The 21,108-nt window shown below is 32.0% G+C and overlaps 2 protein-coding genes across 2 annotated transcripts; one reads left to right on the forward strand and one right to left on the reverse strand.

Moving 5' to 3' along the window:
• Window positions 1-1,114: 1,114 nt before the first annotated feature.
• LOC112686108 (cuticle protein-like) lies at window positions 1,115-5,940 on the reverse strand. Its single transcript, XM_025558244.1, has 3 exons — window positions 5,796-5,940; window positions 2,881-3,029; window positions 1,115-2,064 (listed from the first exon to the last, which is right to left on the reverse strand). The coding sequence occupies exons 2-3, from the start codon at window positions 2,992-2,994 to the stop codon at window positions 1,198-1,200; spliced, it is 981 nt and encodes a 326-aa protein (XP_025414029.1). The 5' UTR covers window positions 2,995-3,029; window positions 5,796-5,940; the 3' UTR covers window positions 1,115-1,197.
• Window positions 5,941-16,750: 10,810 nt separating this feature from the next.
• Window positions 16,751-20,691, forward strand: LOC112686006 (protein downstream neighbor of son homolog). The gene is made up of 9 exons (XM_025558100.1): window positions 16,751-17,096; window positions 17,188-17,419; window positions 17,487-17,623; window positions 17,696-17,939; window positions 18,763-18,913; window positions 18,987-19,153; window positions 19,214-19,417; window positions 19,532-19,718; window positions 19,781-20,691. Exons 1-9 carry the CDS (start codon window positions 16,900-16,902, stop codon window positions 19,948-19,950), a joined length of 1,689 nt encoding a protein of 562 aa, XP_025413885.1. The 5' UTR covers window positions 16,751-16,899; the 3' UTR covers window positions 19,951-20,691.
• Window positions 20,692-21,108: the final 417 nt, after the last annotated feature.

The raw sequence follows: 21,108 nt of genomic DNA on the forward strand, positions 1-21,108 counted from the left end.
CAATTCCGATGACAAGTGCGCGCGCTAACGCGTAAGATGTGTTTACACCGCGCGAACAATGATTTATACGACGCCTATCCATTTTAATCGACCGACCGACCGGACGTCTCGCGCGCGTGTAAACTGGTGCAGAGTGTAACGGCGGTCGCCCCCCCCCCCCCCCGAGCATGATACAATATCGTAGGAAAGAAGAAATCGGCAGCGATTCATAATTGTGTATGTATGTACATCGTAATCGCTTACGTAATGTGTATACAGCTATTACACGTGCACCGCGGTGGCAATTAACGTTTTAACGTTTGCGCGCGGAATGTAACAGGCGCGCGCGTAGCAACGAAAGAAACACGGTGACGTTTATAAAAAAACAAACATGTATTATAAAAAAAAAAAAAAAAAATTTAAAAATGTATACAAATACGCGTAAGATAAAATAAGTTTGTTTTACAAGATAAATATACTACTACGTCTTCTATACACTTAATTCGATAATAATAATAATAATAATAACATTAAATATACCTACGTGAAGTTATACACGAGGTAAAGATCAAAAAAATATTGCACTTCGTTACAAAGACTAAAATAATACGTATAAACTAAATCTATGGTACACATAAAAATATTTGGTTGCACAAAGGTGTATACAATAATAATAATAATAATACGTTACGCATGTATGTATATATATATATATATATATATATAGTGTGCGAGTTGTCCATCGAACGTATAAAACGTTATAGTTATTATGGACGAAATTTATTTTTATTTTTTTTTTGATTCGATTACTTATTGACGTTAAGGATTTCACAAATCAAACCGTTCGTGGGAAAACGTGATGGAAACGTGAAGTAATGCGAAGACGCACTAACTCGACGCGCGTATAGAAAGCCGAATACATAATGTATGGATAGGTGATGATTACGTACGGTACACAAACGTGCGGTTTTTCTCCCGAAAACTGGAATATTTTACCGGACGGGTAATAATATAATCTCATAAACAAGTTTCCGTCTATTGCGATAGATAATAATAATAATAATAATGCGTAACCTCTAACGAGAGATTGTGGGTAAAACGCCGGCGTGTTTCGACGACGACGAAAACAGATCTGTTGAAAATTTACGGGGTTGTTAATTTTATTTAATTTTTTTCGAACGGAGAGAAAGACTGAAAAAAAAAAACAACGAATCCGCATTACGCGTAATAGTTGTAGTCGGCGTACAAGGGTTGTCCGTTATTGTCGGGTTCGTATTTGAGCAAAGCGATAGGCGTGGGCGATGCGGACGGGGCGGCGGTGGCTTCAGTGGTCGTGGAGTTGTCGGCCGGGAACAGGACAGGACCGGCTTTGGTCATGTCGGGCGTCGGTGACGGCGCGGACGGCGCGGACGGGGACGGTGACGGGGACAGCGACTCGGCGTCCTGCGGGTAGTAGAAGTACTCGGGCGCGGCTTCGGCCTTCGCTTCGGCGTTGTAGTCGGAAGACACCGGGTAGTACTCGGGCCTCGCGACCGCGTAGTACTTGGGCGTGGCCGTGGCCACGACGGAATCGAGCCCGCCGTCGTTGGCCGGGTACGCCATGTAGTTGACGGCGGCCGCGGTGGCCGACGGCGAGGACTTGGCGTAGAAGTTGCGGTACAGCAGCGGCGGGTACTTGGACGGCGATGGCGATTGCACGAGCGGCCTGTACTCGGGCACGGGCACGGCGGACGTGGACACCTCGGCGGCGTACGGCTGCCTGTTGTACGCCTCGGCCAGCTGCTTGTACGCCGCGGCCTGTTGGTGCAGGTGCAGCACATGGTTGCGCTTCGGCGACGGCGACGGCGTCTCGTACGGCTGATGGGCGGCCGGGGCTGGGTGCACGTTCTTGCCCGTCTTGGACACGACCGCGTTGAACCCGTTGCGATCGTCCGCCGTGTAGTCCACCGTCCGTATGGAACCGTCCGGCTCCATAAGGCTGTACGATCCTTTGACCACGTCGCCCTCCCGGTGTTCCCATTGGCTCTTCAGGTCGCCCGTGTGCAAGTCCTTCACGCCGTAATTGAAATGATAGTTGGGCTCGCTCTGCGCAAAAAACGAAAACCGAAAAGGTTAAACGTGCGCGAACTATGACGACACCGCGGTGACCGATTTTCGTAAACCGTTCGTCCTCGACGCACCGCATTGTCCGTGTGCATATCTAAGGAAATCGTCTAAGGATTTCGACGGGATGTCCGGCGGGCAGTTAAACGCCCTTATCATCACGTCGCCCACCATCGCCGGTTGTGCGTCGGGGTAAGCGCGTAGCGAGTAGGTAACGTACACGGGTTATCAGAAAGGAACCCGGTCCATAAACAAATTTATCGGATTCGTCCGGCTCGACAGTCGCTGGCGCAAGACATTTTTCGAAACGAGCTGCGGGCTGCAGCGCTCGTGTCCCGCAAACGGTATGCTATGGGAAACAACGGAATCGATCGTACGAGAAACATCGTGGTACGCAGTAATAATAGTGGTACGGATTCGGTTCGATTTCTCCACCGAACGAACGGCGGCTAGGTGACCCTGTTGGTTTTTACGCGAAGGAGATCGCTACTCGATCGGATCTACAACTGCAGCAGTCAGAGTTCGTGTGTTCGGAATTACAAAAACGTAATAATAATAATAATAATAATAATAATAATAATGTAACACACGGCGATACGAAAAAATAAAAACAATAGGGCGCGACCGACCATCGCAGTCCTGCTGCAGTAAGTCGACGCGGCCGGTATTTGTGTGTGTGTGTGTGTGTGTGTGTGTGTGTGTGTGCGCGCGCGCGCGTGTGCTTGTGTGTGCGCGTGCGTGCGTGCGAAACAATAAAACGATAGTAAATGTGATTTATATAAATTATGTTACACTTACGTAATATTCGATAGGATCGTGAACGGATTGACCCGCACGTACGGGTACGGCGGCTAATGCTGCGACCAACAACAACGCCGGCAGATACGGTACGATGGCCAACGACGGCTTCATGATGGACTGTGCAGCGTGTGCGGCTAAGACGAAACCTGTAAAACGCACGCGTGCAACGGCACCGTTTACATGAGAAAACAAAAACGAAAAAAAACGGTAATCAAATCGTAAGATAAAACGCGATGTTATTAGTCATTCACGGTCCGTTTGTCGAGCCGCTGACCGCCCGACCGCCGAGTGCGACGCGAGGGCCATAGTAACGATAACGCACTGGTCCGCGTAAACGCACGTGATACACGTTACGACGGTGCACGTCGCCGTACGCGTTCGTCGCACGGTCGCGTCGTCCGATCGGACGAGAATATCGTTTCGGTCGTCGTTCCGTACGAGCGCGCGAGCTCGTCACCGGCCCGACGAGCGAAACAGTGCGATCCCGTCGCTAGGCGCAGCGCTACACGGTTTGCCGTACCGTTATGCCATCGGCGTTCGAACCGTCGCGGTCTATAAAGGCGACACGGCGGACCGTCGGGTATCGAAAAACAATTTTACTAGACGCGCGCTAACGCGCGTGCGCGCAACACGGGTGTACACGCGACGGCGAAAAATTACAAAACGTTACGTCACCCGTCCGGGTGAGAGATGATCGCGGTACGACGGAGAACTGGAGACGTTTTTCACCGGGACGATGAATAGGTACGTTCGTAATAGCGGTCGGCGGACGCGAACAAACGATCATTCGTCGCGCTCGGCCGTGACGGACGTCTCGATACGTTCCCCCGACCGGGGAAGAAAACGTGTGTAACGCGGACGCCGCGGCGGCGTGTCGGACCGAACGCAATCGTCGCGTCCCGCGGGTCCGTTTACGTACATCGTCCGATTGGGGACGGACGTCCGTTAACATACGCGCCGCCCGACGTCCGGAACGGTTTCGTACACCGTGCGCGCGGTGAAAGCGCTACTCGTCGCGGGGAACGCATTTGTACGACGGGAGCGGCGAGAAAAATCCGACGTCGTCGCGCGTCCGAACGGGCCCGGATCGGTTCGATCGCGTACGTGCACTACGGTCTTAACGTGCTTAACGTGTGTGCACTACGGTTTAGAAAACAAAAATCGAACGATAAGCCAACCACTAGGAAACATGAGTGTTATCGAATTTTTAAAAAATTCAACGCATACATATATATATATACGTATTATGAATGTAATATATTTATTTTTCTAAGACGGAGACTAAATTTTCATTTAAAGCAGTAACATCAAGCGTGCAGTCCGAAATCGTACAAATAATAGGGCCTGGTAATACGTGCACTGCGTTCACGCGCCCGTGGTCCGCGGAAGTTCTCTCGGACGATCAACCGTTCTCGTCCGAATCGAGAATCTCGATTTCGCGAGCGAGCGACGAGGATATGATATACGATCCGTACGGGTCGCAGTCGTTTGTCTTTTGTACCGGACATGATACCCACCGGTCGGAAACCTAAAAACGTTTTCGGTGCACAAGATGTTTACGAGCAATGTTATCGAGGATGGACGAGAAAGATGAACGATTTTTTTTCCCCTTACAGTTATTATTATATTTCTACCCCGTTACGCGTTGAAGTGTCACGTCGTTTGTCACGCGGTAACGCGTTTTTATGGAAAACTATTGATATTGATCGCTGCATTTACTTATGTATGCGATGTTTTATTCGATAAGCTGATAAATTATGTTATTCGTTGAAAACAAACTTTGCACCTTGGTGAGTGGTAAGTTTACATTTCGAATAAAATCGTGTTCGAAAATAATCGATATAGCGTTGAATCAATATATGTATGATTATAATATATAACAATATTATTCAATGTGTTTTTTATGCCTGACGATGATCTTTTAGATTAAAACCTGTCGTCAATTCAATATTTGCACTTACAATAATACTCCAGACGAATACAAAATTACTAATTTTTAATTATCTATTTATACATTTTAAATTACTTTTTAATATTTTAAGAGTACTCTAGCCACAAAAAATTTTTATTTTTGTATATTATTTTACAATTTTTTTTTCAAATAATAATAAAACAACAAAATTAATTAATTCTGATAGTAGTTACCGATTATTCGATTTATTTAATTTGAAAAAACCTACTGAAAACTTAAAAATTTATAATTTTTTAACATCTTTTAAAAAAAAATTAAAAAAATACAATAAAATATACTCGTACTACGAATTGGAAGTACTAGTAAATGCATATATTTTCGTTTAACTTCTATACTTTTTATTTCTAAAAATAATCTGGTTTCTATTATACGAATTGAATTTGGATATAGATCTACTCGTATACTTGACCAATTTTAATGTACAACTCCAACTTAATATTTATTATTACTGTAACTTAATAACGGATAAAAACTAATATTTAATATTTATTTGATTAATATATTAATAATAATTAATCCTATTTTGAAATAATTTTACAGCTTGGCTGTATCTATAATATTTGTATTATTTTGTACCTATGTGCTATTGTTCTAACGTAAATATACAAATACTGTATTAAATTGAGGTTTCTTTTGCGAACAATTATATTTTGGTTTTTTGAAAGATAGGCGATATTAGACATAGCATAATTATGTCATTGCATTAAAAATTATAGAAAATGATATTTAGAACAATTTTTTAACCTAAAACATGTTAAATTACATATTATATTTACATTGATATGAATTGAATATGATACATTGATGTGTTATCAAAAATAAATTTATAGATTAATTTAGTGATTATTAAAAATATTTATTTATAACTGTATAATACTTTTTAATTTTTTTAAACAATAGTACTTATTGTAAGCTTGTATTGGAAACAATATATTCTTACCTGAACTAGTTGAATGAAAAAAAATGTATAAAACGTATTAAATACGAAACTGCACACAGATTTGAGTATCTTGTAATGAATACGAAAACACACTGAACGCCGAATCGGTTGCACTGGACGTTTTAAAATGCTCTAGACCAACGAGCTGGACTTGATATACTTCCGATTTCACTATAGTTTCTTCCCATCCCTCTCTTATTTGTACTTCTCTTTCTTTCGCTCTCTTGTTCTCGTTCTATTTCTCTCTCTCTCTCTCTCTCTCTCTCTCTCTCTCTCTCTCCTTGCTCTGTATATCTATTAATTTTGCTCAAATACGTAGAAATGACTTTAGTTTTATTTTCTCGTAGTTCATTTTGTGCATTCCCCACATATACACATTTATACACACACGCGCGAGCACACATACACACACACACACATCCATCCAACACGATAGTGTTTACACACATAACTGTAACTATGCGAACACGAATGTTATACACACCTATTATAGGTACCACGTCAATTCCCGCGCCAATTGTTTCAACTTTAGAATGTGATAGATAAACAATAAATTTATAATGAGGTGAAGTAATTTTTATTCATAAAAAAAAAAAAATATATAAGTTCTATTGGACATAAGATATAATCATATTTTAATTGCTATGCAGATTTACAAAGGATTATTACAAAAAATAGGTGTTCATATTTGTTCTGTAACTTATAAGTATATAAGTGATATTGCATAATATTATAATAACACCAATAACTAATAATTATTGGCGTCAATAAATTATTACATTATATCAATCTATGATTGTAAATAATATATTTACCTATAATTATATTTTTTAGGAAATTATACATAAAATTATTAACTTTTTATAATTTTAATTGATTACATTTAGATTAAACAATTTATAGTATTACCTCAAACATCGATTTAAGGATAAATATCAACCACAAGTATCTCTTATCTCACGAATGATTATAATACAATTTAATTAATTAAATTATAATCAAATACAATAACCTTTATTTATATAATATTAATGACTCTATTTATATATAATAAAATCTGGATATTTTTATTATAGCTTAATGCAGGTTTGCTAAATCAAAATCAATATAATAATAACAATAAGCCAAAAAAAATAAAAATAAGTCATTAAGCGTAAATTACTTTATGTTGCAGAATTATTTTGTTCTTCGTGTTGCACACCTAAAAAAAAAAACAAAATCAACATAAAAGTTTTATTAAATACGATTTGTACACTATACCAATTTTACGAACAACTTCGATCAAGACAAAATATTTAGGTACATATCATAATAAAGTCAATAAAATATTTTTGTGGGACTATTAACGTTGATGAATGCGGTTTTCGTTTCCAATGTTTTTTTTAATCGGTCAAGCGAATCGAGATTTGATAAGAAAATATTTTTCGCGTAAAATACTACACATACATAATTAGTTATTGTACCCGGAGGTAACAGTTATATACCTATGTGACTATATGTATAATATTGTTCACAAGCAAATTTCGGATTATAACGTACGATAAGCAACGGTTTGAAACATTTCTTATGCAAACTTATTATTTTATTACCGCATAAAGTATGCATTTTAACTTCCTTCTGATTGACTTATGATTATTAAGTTGTACAAAATAGTAATAAAACTTGTATCAGTCACGAAAATATATTATTTATGAGCAGCGGCAATATAGGCACACTACACCTAAACGTTTCTTTACTGTTGTTGTTATGTAGTTTTATATATGGAGAAAATTGTGCCAATATATAAAAAGACCGAGACTTCTTGGTCGGAGAGACTCCACGCTCGAGTGAGATATAATGACGGGTGAATGGTATAGATATACTGATCATTTAAACTTGAAACCAATACGTCAGTGTTCTTGAAAAAAACAATTTTGAATAAGAGAGGTTGGGTGGATCAAATTATAATTTGAAGATGGTTAATGTGGTAAAAAAAAAAACGCTATTCTTTGTAAGGTTGATTGTGCTTATAAATTTCTGATTTTTACAATAATAAAAATAAGGCGTTTACGATTTACATCAATTTCAAATACAGAAACAGCACAAATTTCATAAAAAATATTTCGAAACTATAAAATATTTTTAACTAATATCGTTTAACGGAAATTCGTTAAAATATTGGATTTCGACAACATTTCATTATAGTATGCTTATAAATAATTTCTGTGAATTTCCAGTTATTTTTTTTTACCATAAAAATCTTGTACATCATTTTCAGTCTTCAGCATAAAAGTTGAAAACTCTATGACAGGTTTTCTACAAAAATTTAGTGGACTTTCATGATTTTTATCGTTTTATCAAAATATAATACTTAAACGATTTTAATTTTTTTTTTTTTTATCTGTTATACATTTTTATTACATACTCGTATAGGAATTTTATAATAAATTTTTCAATAATACCAGTCATAGGAAACGGCGGTATATGTATTCAGAGAAAATTTCATAACGTTTCGATGTTGATTTTTTTTTGAGTTACGAAGAAAACAAAAATTCCATTTTGTAAAAAAACCGCTGTGCCGTACATTTCGTCATATTTTTATAACTTTTTGTCAGTTATTTGCAATAATTAAGAAAACTATTGTGAAATTCGTAAAATAACTACCTACTATCAAAGTTGTAACAAACCAACATTTTCTATCAGAAACCTCTTAGGGTTATGATGATTGGAACAGTCCTGGTCATAATCGTATACACAAACACACAAAAATAAACACATATCGTGGTAAAACCTATACATTTCTCGTTTCACTCAGAATCTACAATATATTACACACTTATAACTGCAATACCTACTCACAATATACATTGCACCATAAACGGATAATAGTAACACGTACTACTGTATTCGGATTACGCTTTTAAATTATTTATTTCATATAAAAAAAAAATTTTTTTTAATGCCCTGATCGAATTTTTTTAACACTCGTCATTGAATGTTGATAAAATTAAAAGAATCTCGCTAACCAATTTCATCGTTTGAAATTTACAAATTTAATTATTATCGAATTTGATTATAATTATTTGTGATATGCAATATGTACATTTAATGTTCTATCAACTAATGACTTTCAAACATTTGGAATAATTCTTTATAGAACTCATGAAAATATTATTATGTATTCCAATGTTCCATTCTCGAATCCCGTTCAAAACTAACACCTATCAAAACACTATAATTTAGATATCTCTCGCTTGCACAATGTTTTTTTTTTTTTTTTTTTTGACGTTTGTGTAAACTATTTTACATTGAGCCTAGAGTGTATACATTCGAAAATATTTTGGCGTCTGTATGATATTAAAAAATATATAATATTATATATTATACAACTTATGAACTCGTCATAAACGTGCCTAATTAAAACTATATAATAAGTAGCTATGAAGACGGATAACATGATATTATGACAGTGAATAACATTGTTTCGAGAAGTTTATACTCAAATTTTTTTCACACACACGCACGCACGCGCGTCCTAGTGAAAGTCCGAAGTAAAAATGATATTCTTAATTTTTCCCTCATTTGTGCATATACATTTTGATGTGCGTATATAATATGTTTGTGCGCAGTAAAAGTATTGTTTGCTCGCACGCGTAAGAGGTTTTTACTTTTATCAACTAAGTACTAAGAATCAGATTTATTTTTTTCAACACACCTATGATTGTTGTAAATGAATCAACTTGTTTTGTCTCAATCGTAATGTTTTACGATTTAACCGGTTGTGTTCAACGATATACGTATAAAATAAAGACGATTTTCAATTCATTAGACCAGCTTGCGTAATTCGCGAAATTTAATTATATTTTTAAACATACTAAACATCATGAATGTTCAACGTCTTTATAATATACAAATCACTATATAAATTATTATAATTGTGTGACTTGGTCATCGATACACAACGACAGTCAATATTAATATATTATTTAAACGCACATTATATGATGGCCGAAGGGGATCGAAACTTTCTTTGGCATTCGTACATAAATGATAAATTTCCAATGTCTATATTAATAATATCTGTTTATTATGTATTTTAAATAGGCAGTTATATAGGTATTATTTGTTAATGGGTAACATACCTATTATATGACTTAAGACATACCTAGATTAAATCCAATAAAATATAATCTATACTTTAAAAAAACATAAAATCAATTTTTAACAAGTAACATTGAATTTCTCCATTTTTCGTTCTACACATTACACTTAATCTTATTAATTTTTTTATTTTTATTTAAAATGGTATAGAATATGATTTCGGGTCTTCATTTAAGTAAATATGTACAAATAATCAAAGTTTGTATGAGCTAAGTAAAACATAAGCATTTTAGTTGGTATCTTCGACTACTTCATTATATCTAAGCTTTAATCACTAATAAAAATATTAATTCAAAGTTCATTATACAGGTTTTAATTTATTAATAATTTTTAGAAGATGAATTTAAAATAATTTTTCTGGATTATAATTATGATTTTTATAAAAATGTTCTATTTAGTTGTTTAGTAGCATAACAACTTCTTACTAAATAAAAATATTTTTTTCTAAAACGCAAATTGTTTGAATAAATTAGTTTTCACTTTAAATTTAACGCAAATTTTTTGAATAAATTAATTTTAACTTTAAATCATTTAAAAAATTAGCTTGCCTGTATATTAAATAGTAGATTATATTTCTGTTGGTTAAAACTCGACTGGTTCAGTTGTAATTACTAATATGAATACTAATAAAAAACCAACAATAAAAATATTATTGTACATTAAACGAGTATTAGTTTAGACTTTTTCCCCGACCACCTGTTATGTATTTGCATAAACTATAGTGTAATAATCACAAACGCACAATCGCGTTTCTCTAAATTATTGACTGAAAACATGAACGTGCGTTTAATTCTTTGAATTTCTCGTGAGTCGCGGTGAACATTTTATCGTCAAAATCTGTTAATTTGTTTTTTTATTTGTAAACATAACGCGTCCACTCATTATTAGTTATTCATTACTTTTTACTGTTAAACACCTATGATTATAAAAATATGTAATATACTCATTAGAGCGCCATAAAATTACCTGAAAATATACGCCACTAATCGTTCAATGATTCAATAATAATATTATGATAGAGCCGTAGTAATGAAAATAATGTTTTTACCGTATTGAATTTTGGCGTCCGAGCCCGAAGACCACGTAATTATTATTAGGACTAGATAGACTACACTATAGGTAAATTATATTTTATGTAATTTACGTTCACTCTCTCGTTCAAGTAGAACGAAACGACGAAATGTGTTTAAATTATTGCAGGACGCGTGGGTCCAAGATGAACAGTTGATAACTAATACGAATAAAGCGCAAAATAAAATTACTATTATTATCACAGCGTGAATGAATAAACCTATACTGCAGCTTACTGCAAATTCTGATGTTGAATACTAAATCACCTGCAGACGGTGTTTATATTTAGTTGACCGATTGATTTTGCTTGTATCTAGTGAACAAATCGATTTATTTGGTTTAGAATTAAAGATAAACCGTTGAGACTAATTGTAACACAAGCTTAAATAAAATTAAATTAAAAAATTAAGATACGTTAATTTTGTACCTATTAATTAGTATTTAAATACCGAGACAATGTTTCTAACAAAAATTGTTCGAAAGAAATATATATACTATTTAATTTATAAAATCATTATAAAAACTACAAGAGTACTACAAAAATTCGTCTTCTAATAATCTTTTCTGTCATAATTAAATTTTCCATAGTAAACACTTTATTTACATAGTTTTTAAGTATTATAACTTACAACTAAAATATTTAACTAAAAAATGCGAATTTAAATTATTTTTTAAAATATTAAATATTCAACAAAACATGAAATTAAAATGTACACTGGAAAATACTTTTTTTATTTTATTTAAATGAATAATTTGACTTTGTTCGCTTATTTTACTATTGAACCGAGATATTTAAAATGTGTTACAACACTTAAAAATGAATATCAAAGTAATTCGCTGTGTAACTTTTTCAAACAATTACATTAATCAACACAGTACACGTACAGACGTTCCAAATTGAATAATTTATATGACTGCACGTCGATCTCGCGCCCAAAAATTATAGTCAGCCCCGCGTCAGAAGTCACACACATTGGATTCCACGTTTGCATAGGAATCACGCCCTAAGATAATATATTTATGTCGCCATAACTCCAAATAATGCAATATCTTAACTTACTTTGGTACAGATAATAGAAACCCAATATGGGTCCATCATTCCAGGAACATCTTGTAATTAAATTCCACGCAAGCTTATCGTCATTGTTTATAAGAAATATGGAAGTCTGGATCATGGTAACCTAAAAGTATAACAATACTCGAATATATGAAATAATTGAACATATTTGATAATATTCTCATGTTATATAAGTATATATTATGCATAATATATATTCTGTGAAATTTATAAAAATATTAACATTTTACGATTACCTTGCTAATTAATTGTATGGATTAATTAGTACAAGATGAGAAGTATATTTTTTTAAGAAATTGTAATGCTCAATGTATTCAGTGTGTATTCAGATGTATACGTTTTTTCGTGATTAACATTGCGTTTTTAATTTCAGTATTTCGATGAAAATAATACACATGTAACACATGATTTTCTTTTAAATTATGCTTGCCTTGCTTGGAGATAAACTAATGGAGATAATCATCAATCCATTGACGCATTGTCAAAATAACAAAATTACTCAAACATTTTTTATATTTAACTAAAAATAACTCTTCTGGTTTCCATTGATAATTATTCATTATAATGTATATGTTATAAAATGACCAAACAGTCGTAAGTTAGCCATTAATTATTTAAAGATACTAATTCCGATTAATTTTATTCTTAAAAAATGAATTAATTTTTTTATTTTAGAAAACTTGATTAAAACCATAAGTTTCGAGTAAAACTAACCTAACCTAACCTTTCAACCATATTATAATAAAATTAACCTAATTTATAATAAATTATTGGATAATTTATGAAAGTATAATACTTACCAGATATTTGTTTAATAACATTATTTATCATTGTTAAACACAAAATGACTAGTTATTTGATTAAATTATTTATAAACATAAATATACTCTTGTAATATGTAATTAATTAATATCTTAACATCTGAAAAAAAGATTTTAAAATTTTTATTAAACTATATTGTTGTGTATTTTTATTTTTGTTATTTATCCTAATTTCTTAATTTTGAAAATCGACAGTATTGAATGAAATATTTTTCCATAGGTTGTAGTAACATTCTCTATGCGTAACGAAAATGTTATAATTGTACTGTTACATATAATGCGCTTAATTACTGTCGGAAGTCGATTACTCGTCCTTAAGGAAGTTACATCATTAAAATGAACAGTTTAATATTATTGTTATAAATGCAAATTGCTAATTATTATTATTTACCCGGCAATGATATGTTTATTAGATATAATACTTAATAGAATAATATACTTTATGAGTGAAATGTATTTAAAACATCAATTGTTTTTAAAAGCTTTCCTTTAAATATAATATGAATATTTTATAATAAATCCATATATTTTATACACGGAAAATAAATATTATTAAACTAGTTATAACTAATGTAATAGACTTTTAATTAAAATAATGAAATCATTTATTTGTAAGTATGAATTAATACTTTGGCTTTGTAATTGTTATTTTTATGATTATACACAGTACATTTTTACTGTCAAGTGTAAATTGTTAACATTTCATAAGTATGTACGTCGTCAAAGAACCAGTTATATTTTTTAAGTGATTACAATCACGACCAATAAATAAATAAATATTGTTGTATATTAATGATAAATGTTAAGCTCGAGTCTCTAGGGCCCTTGAAAATGCTATAATTATAAAAACACTCCTATACAAATGCTACTTGAGATTTTTGATTTTTATAAAATACTTAGTTAATATATTCTGCCACACACCTATTATCTGTATTTTTTTCGAGTTTTAAATTAACCATAAACATACACTAGGTACTGTCGTAAATACTACCATGCACCCATTAAATCGTGTTACCTACTTAAAACACGCAATGACAAAATATACTATTATCTAGCTCATGCAAGCTCTTGCTATTTAGAAATATCTCAGAATAACCTTGTGGATTGTGGTAATGTGTTTTATTAAATTATTAACTATCATCATTATTATTAGTTGTATTATTTTTCTTCGCTATGCCTTAGTTAATTAACTTTAGTAGGTACGAGTACTATGTAACATTATAATATATAAATGTGTGTGTATATTATGTACATATACTGTATATGACATGAAATGTAAATTGTTCGTAATAACAATCCCCACAATCCGCTCGGCGAGAAGAAAGTCATAATCGAGAAACTCTATAAAAAGTCATGAATGGAGATACAATTTTCAAAGTACATAATAACAAAATATACTACGTTCTTGAAATGTAAATTTATGGAATAGATAATAATTATTTTTAGATGGAAAAAAATCCTGTTTAACCCAACTACATTATTTTTAACAATAACTAATAAGTGCCAACTGCACTTAAAACATTTTTACATCACTTTGAAAAAAAACCCAGTTTGCCATAGATTAAACAACCAACTCGTGAATTACCGAAGAAATGTAGATGAATTAACTACAATTGTTGATAGGGAGTGGGGATGGATACTTATTATTTTTCGTAATCAACATAAGTCAACATAAAGGCACCGAGAAGAATCAAACGCATTATTATGGATTCAAATGGTGAATTGAAAATATCCAAAAATCGTTACCTACTGTTATATTTTTTATACATCTAATTATTACAATATTTATACAGTATAGCCCAAAAATACCAAGTTACCAAAAATTGTATCATAACCAGTAGGCAATCATCATACACCGTGCCCATAATAACACGTATAAAATAATGTGTTTTAGTTCTGGTCACAGATATATATATAACAATTTGTTAAAAAACATAAAAAAAAAAGCAAAAAAACGGTTACAAACACAACCAAGGCTTTATTTAGGTCAAACATTGGCATGCTTAGGGTTAATGCAAGGTATGTATCTGCATATACTGAACATAGAACCTTGTTTTTGGAAATATCAAAGAAAAAATCCATTATAATATTAATTCAATTGATACTCAAACTATTTTAAAAGTATTAAATTATATGATTTTTGTATTTTTATTTCACGCTATAATTATTTTTGTAGTGCTATATTCTTAAGCACAAAGTCATTGTTATTATTTTTCATAGTAATTTATTTTCAAAACACATACATTTATCATAAGTGTATAAAACTGTAAATGCTGACAAAATTGCACATGTAAGCGATTATTTTCCAAACTAAATCCAAATTAAGAAGCACGATGCTTCAAAACTGATTAAATAGCTCAATACTTTTAACTACAGAATAAAAAATCGCAATACATTTACATCCAGAAGGAATTATATATGATTTGAAAAACTGCCCTACACAGAATGATGTTATATCACTTATAATTTGTATACAATTTATTTTGTTGAACTTAAAATACTTACCTACACAATTTTTATGTAATACTAAATAATTTGAATTATTATAATTTTTGATTATAAATGTAATTTATATTTGTATTATTTAAAAAACAATAGTGGCAATGGAAAAGCAGCTACACTGCAATTTTTTATTTTATTAAAGTAAAATTTGAATTTTTCAATAAAAAACGTTGGTAAAATATTTGTATTCCATTTCTTACCAGATATTGAAGCACATATAATAAAGTTGATTACTTCTTACATGCTTTGAAAATGTTCTGCAAACACCTATGAGGTCCGGCAAAAATGAATAATATCTTTAGGTGGAACCATAGACCTATAAGTTTATAAGTTTATAGGTCTACGGGTCGAACTATACCAACCCAGTACTGAATAATAAGACTTATAAGTTACCTATTCAAAGTTATGCAAAATTGGGTGTTACAGTAAAATCCAACATTTTTTTTTGCAAAACCAGTGCTGATGAAATAAAAATATTATTAATTAATAATAACAACAGTAAATAACAACTTAAAAACTATACTCATTACCAGGGTTCGCAAGTTCATGCTCTAAAAAATGCCTAAATAAGCATGTTTTTATGCACTTAAAATTGGCAAAAAATGCTTTGAAATATGACTTAAAAAGTTAAAAATATGCATTTATATGCACTAAATATCTAAAATTATGCACTTAAAAAATGCTTTCTTAAAAAAATCATAAATAATTTTTGAATTAACATGAATTATCTATTCATTATTTTATAGTATATTTTATTCTTTATACCATAATTAAAAAAAAAAAATAGATTTTAAATACTATTTAAAACTATTCTTGAGACTTCATGAACTGCGTATAATGTACCTACGTCTTTGTCAGTAATTTATTTTAAATCTGAAACTTTTGAAACAAATTTATTCGTTAAATGTAGGAGTATCAAGAAGATAAAAAAATAAAAGATAATACAATATATATTTTCAATTTTATATATAATTTCCATTTAAATTTTTGATAGATTCTAATAGAATGTATAATATGCCTAATAAAATAGAAATATGCATAAATATGCCAAGTATACAAAAACATACCAAATATGCAAAAACATGTAAAATAAGATTTCACATATTTAACTGTGGTATCTTTAAATGTCATCTAGCATTAAACACAACTTTGCAAGATTGATATGCAAATGCATGAACTTACGAGCCATGCTCATTACCCATTTGGGGTGTTGAAAAATAAAATAAATAAAAAAAATATTAAATAACTAACCAGTCGGCTTACTGCAGTATTTAAAAACAAGACCATGGAATACAGCGCGCACGGCTGATAACAGATTGACAGGTGGTGAGGGGACAAGAGCGAAGAGCCGTTAGATAAGAACGTTCGCAGCTGTTACCGAGTCCCGCGACCAGTTTTCCATTTCGACTTAAATTTTTGTACCAACAGTCGCCGTTAACGCGTGCGCACCCTTTGTGCGTAGTTGCTGTTGCTTCGCGGACGACGTTCCGTCATGTTGGAGTTGGACAGTAGTAGCACGCCGCCGAAATGGAAGCGTCCGGAGGACGTAATGAAGATGCATCGGATGAAGATGAAGAAACGTGCCCTGCAGTCCCGGTTCATCAAGTCCATGGACGGCGCTGCGTTGTCGTCGTCGAGCTCCGTTGCCAGGTCCGCAGTGCAAAGGTCGCCGGCCAAAAACCCTTTCAGGTAAGTTTCAGATGGGATCGTTATCGTTTAGTGATTATTATATTATGAATGTAATATAAATTATACGATGTACTGTCCCGTCGCTACATAGACGAAAAACGCCCGTCAAGAACAAGCAGGCCAACGCGCGGGAGACGCTGAAAAGAACTCGAGTCGAGTACGATGATGACAATGCCTGCTCTTCCAACCTCTCCAAACTGCTGAGGGACTGCGAATCCATTCCGTCTGTGTCTGCCGTTTCGCAAAGCCATTCTCTGGATGAGAGCGTTATATCATTTGTTGATGTTTTACGCACAGCAAAACCAGTGACAGTTGTTGAAGATGTATAAATGACCGTTTTATGTCTGTTCCTTTGTTCAATTTACCTGAAACTCTTACTGATGTTTCTAGGATGTCGAAGAAATCCGAGGTGAATCGGAATTACCAATTGACTGGACATTACGAACTAAAGTACGTTTTTTATCTCCAAACCCGTTCCCGTGGAGCCAAAAAATTAAAACTTGTGAGGAGGCATCAGCCACAACTGGGTAACTCATACCATCCATTGAATGTGACATTATGACATGAATTAATGATTGCTCTAATTTGTACATTTGTAGATTTGTAAGATGTCTCGACACAGAAAACATTGAAAACTCATTAGATACTAGTCCTAATAGTCGATTCCATCAGTGTTGTATGGCTTGGCAACATCCGTCCTTACCTTGGGTAGATCTCATTCATAGAGGTCCTCGAGTAGCAGTTAGAGATTTAGCTAATAATGTGCCCTCTGTCAATGCAAATCCAACCTTCAAAGAGTCTCTTTTTACTCACTGGATTGATAGTTTCCGATCCTTATTTCAGGTGATATTTATAGTACATAATTTATCAAATATATATTCATCTGTATACTACCAATAGAATTTATTAATAATTCTAAATTTGATTGATAAAACTTAAACCTAAATACTAACTATTGTTAAAATTAAAACTGAATAAATACCAGTATTAGGTTATGGTAATGATTGGGTTTATATATATTTATGGAAAGCTAATATTTTATTATTGTGATTAATGTTTAAAAATTAAATGAAATAAAAATACATATGGTTTAATTACATAAAAATCATAAATTGTATCAGTCATAATTTATTTATTCCTGAATAACTAATGAATCATATTTATGAACCCAACACTACTATAATTTTTATGTGTTCATGAAAATAAAATCGATTCAACTGAAATAATATATGATCATTGCTTCACAAATATCTAGAATATATAAATATCTATTTACATGAAATTATTTTACTTTAAATCTAGAAAATGTTCTATCTTTGTTTAACATTTCAGATACTGTCTTCAGTTTATGCGAAGCTGTTGATTACTGACTGTTAGATGAATATTTGTGTTGTAAAGAAATATGCAAGTTAAAATAATAAAGTTGTACAATTATAGTAGATGCTGTTAATCATCTTTCATTTGCATATTTGTATGATATAATTTATGATTTTTTTGTATGTATTTCAACTAAAAATCTATATTTTGTTTTATTTTGAAATAACAATTATGATTATTGAATACATTTTCAATCATAATATGATGAAATATTATTTAATCAACTGAGTTTTTATCAACAAAATTTAATTTATTTACATTTTGATTAATATTAAGTTATTTCTATTAGCTTGTTCGTGCTAACCAATGTCCATACTTCTATGTTCTTGCCAATGCATTCACGTGTATCTTTCGAGCATCGAGCATTGGTGGTTATGAAGAGCTGAATGCAATGATGTATCCAACAACCCAAGGACTTCGAGATGTACTCAAGCGTGAAGGTAGATAGAAATTATATTCAATAAATCATTGACTCATATTAATTTTTCATAATGTCCTTTGGTTATTTAATAGATATTGAGTTCACAATGCCATTGTTGGAAGAGGATGAAAATAGCAGTGAACTCTTTAATGGGAAAGCATCAGAAGAAGCCAAAGTTGTTGAGGATGAGGAGCCTGAACGATGGCTTGAAACAATGGGTGCTGAAAAATCAGAAATTAAACGTTTACAAAGTTCACAGGTAATTTAGATAAGACAAAAATAATTTTAAATGTTTAACATTAATGGATTATGATTTTAGAATGAACTAGTATCAAGTCGTCAACGAAAAATTGATAGTACTAAGGAATCTTTAGTAGTTGTGATTGGTGTTGAAGCTCAAGCTCTTTTTAATTGGTTAATAAATTGTCGTTCATCAGTGTCGAATACAGGACCTCATGCAGGGATACCGCCTACGCTTTTAGCACCAGTAGCTTTTGCTGGAGCTACTTTAACTCCACTTAAAGTAAGTACTGCAATATGTTACAAAATTAGAGAAAAACAATATTGTACACTATAGACAATTTAGAACAAAATATAATATCAATAGTTTATTATATATTTTTATTAAACGTAACAGGTAAGACAAAGTACTGTAAAAGTAGATGGCCAAAGCTACAATTCAATAGAAGTTAAAGGACCTGTATTACCAGACACGGTTAATAATTTCTGTGATCTATTGTCAAGTTCTTTAAAAAAATTTACTGCTACATTTGCTAATTTAGAAAGTACTAAACCATTTACATTATGTTCGGAGTCAAAAAAAGGTAAGAATAAAAAAAAAAAAATTTCAATAAACTTATTTTTTTTTATTTTTTTTTTTTGTAAGATTATATTAATAGCCAAAAATCTGAAGACAAAGCAATACACTTGTTCGGTCAACAAAATCTAAGTGACTGTGGCCTCAGGGATTCAGTATTAAAAAAATTTTGTTCTACTAATACTAAAGCATTTGACAGTGTCAAATACACAAATGACGATGGATATTTCATTTCATAAAAGCAATTTTGTCTCCAAATTATTTTAAATTATTTTTATAAGTTGAAGTTGACTTTATTTGGGATACATTTTATAATGTTAATATTATTTTTAAATCTTTTATATATTTTTTTTTCTAAATCAATTATATTTTATTTATAGACACGAAATGTATATATTCAACTTGGATTGAAATACAGTAATTTTTTGTTACTACGAATACCGATACAACAATAAATCCTGTTATAACAAAAGTCATAGAAGTCCCCTACCGAAAAACTATTAAAACATTGTTAAATGAATCTCAATATAATGAAATATTTGTACAGGTTAAAATATATTAAATCCTTCTTAATTTAATCTAAAGATAAAAAGCATACAATTTTATGAAATTATGTACCAGACTTCATCTTGATAAACGTTCACCAACTACTAAATTATTTACTTTTTATTAAAACAGCAAACCTTGTTCAAAATAAATTGTCGATTATCTATAACAGCGTTTCCCAAACTGTAGTCCATGGACCTCTAGGGGTCTGCACTTATACTGGAGGGGTTCCACGAACGTAAGTTAAAAAGTGTTATTATTTATTATTGTGTTTGATTTGTATTTGTATTAAGGGGCTGTGATCATTTATATTTTCTCTAAGATATCGAGTAGAGAAAAAGTTAGGGAAACACTGATCTATAATACATTTTTTTTTTTTTGGTAAATTATTGATATTTGAAATATTTATTTATTATTTATGTGTACATATTTGAATTATGTTTTGAGATATTTTTTTATTTGAATTTTTGAAATTCCGTTAAAACGAAGAAAAAAAATTCAGTCCCTTGGAGTTCATTGTAACAGGAACTTACTGTATTTTTAGTCATTATTAATTATATATTAAGTTATAAAATGAATTGTTGATTTTTCCATAAAAACTGTTTTATTCTTTCCAGTAATTTAAGCATTTGACAATATATTTATTAGTATTATTAATATTTAATAACATTGATATGTATTGGATGTCAGTTTCTGACGATTTTAGTCAATTTATTTTAGTATTAAATGTTGAATTTAATTATTGATTAATTTATAAGTTGATTTTTGTTGTTAATAAATTAAAATTATGTATTGACTTAAAAGATTTCAGTTGCAATGAAGAAGCACTAATAAATAGTTTAAATGAAAAT

Source organism: Sipha flava, unplaced genomic scaffold (genome assembly GCF_003268045.1).
Source record: "Sipha flava isolate LNK unplaced genomic scaffold, YSA_version1 2_pilon_pilon, whole genome shotgun sequence".
In the NCBI taxonomy this organism is placed as follows: domain Eukaryota; kingdom Metazoa; phylum Arthropoda; class Insecta; order Hemiptera; family Aphididae; genus Sipha; species Sipha flava.

Coding starts and splice junctions, on each gene's coding strand:
- LOC112686108 (XM_025558244.1), bottom strand. CDS start 2,994: ATGAAGCCGTCGTTGGCCATCGTACCGTATCTGCCGGCGTTGTTGTTG. Junction 2,065..2,880: donor ACGATCCTATCGAATATTAC/GTAAGTGTAACA, acceptor TTTTTTGCGCAG/AGCGAGCCCAACTATCATTT.
- LOC112686006 (XM_025558100.1), top strand. CDS start 16,900: ATGTTGGAGTTGGACAGTAGTAGCACGCCGCCGAAATGGAAGCGTCCG. Junction 19,154..19,213: donor AACGTTTACAAAGTTCACAG/GTAATTTAGATA, acceptor TTATGATTTTAG/AATGAACTAGTATCAAGTCG. Junction 19,418..19,531: donor CTACTTTAACTCCACTTAAA/GTAAGTACTGCA, acceptor TAAACGTAACAG/GTAAGACAAAGTACTGTAAA.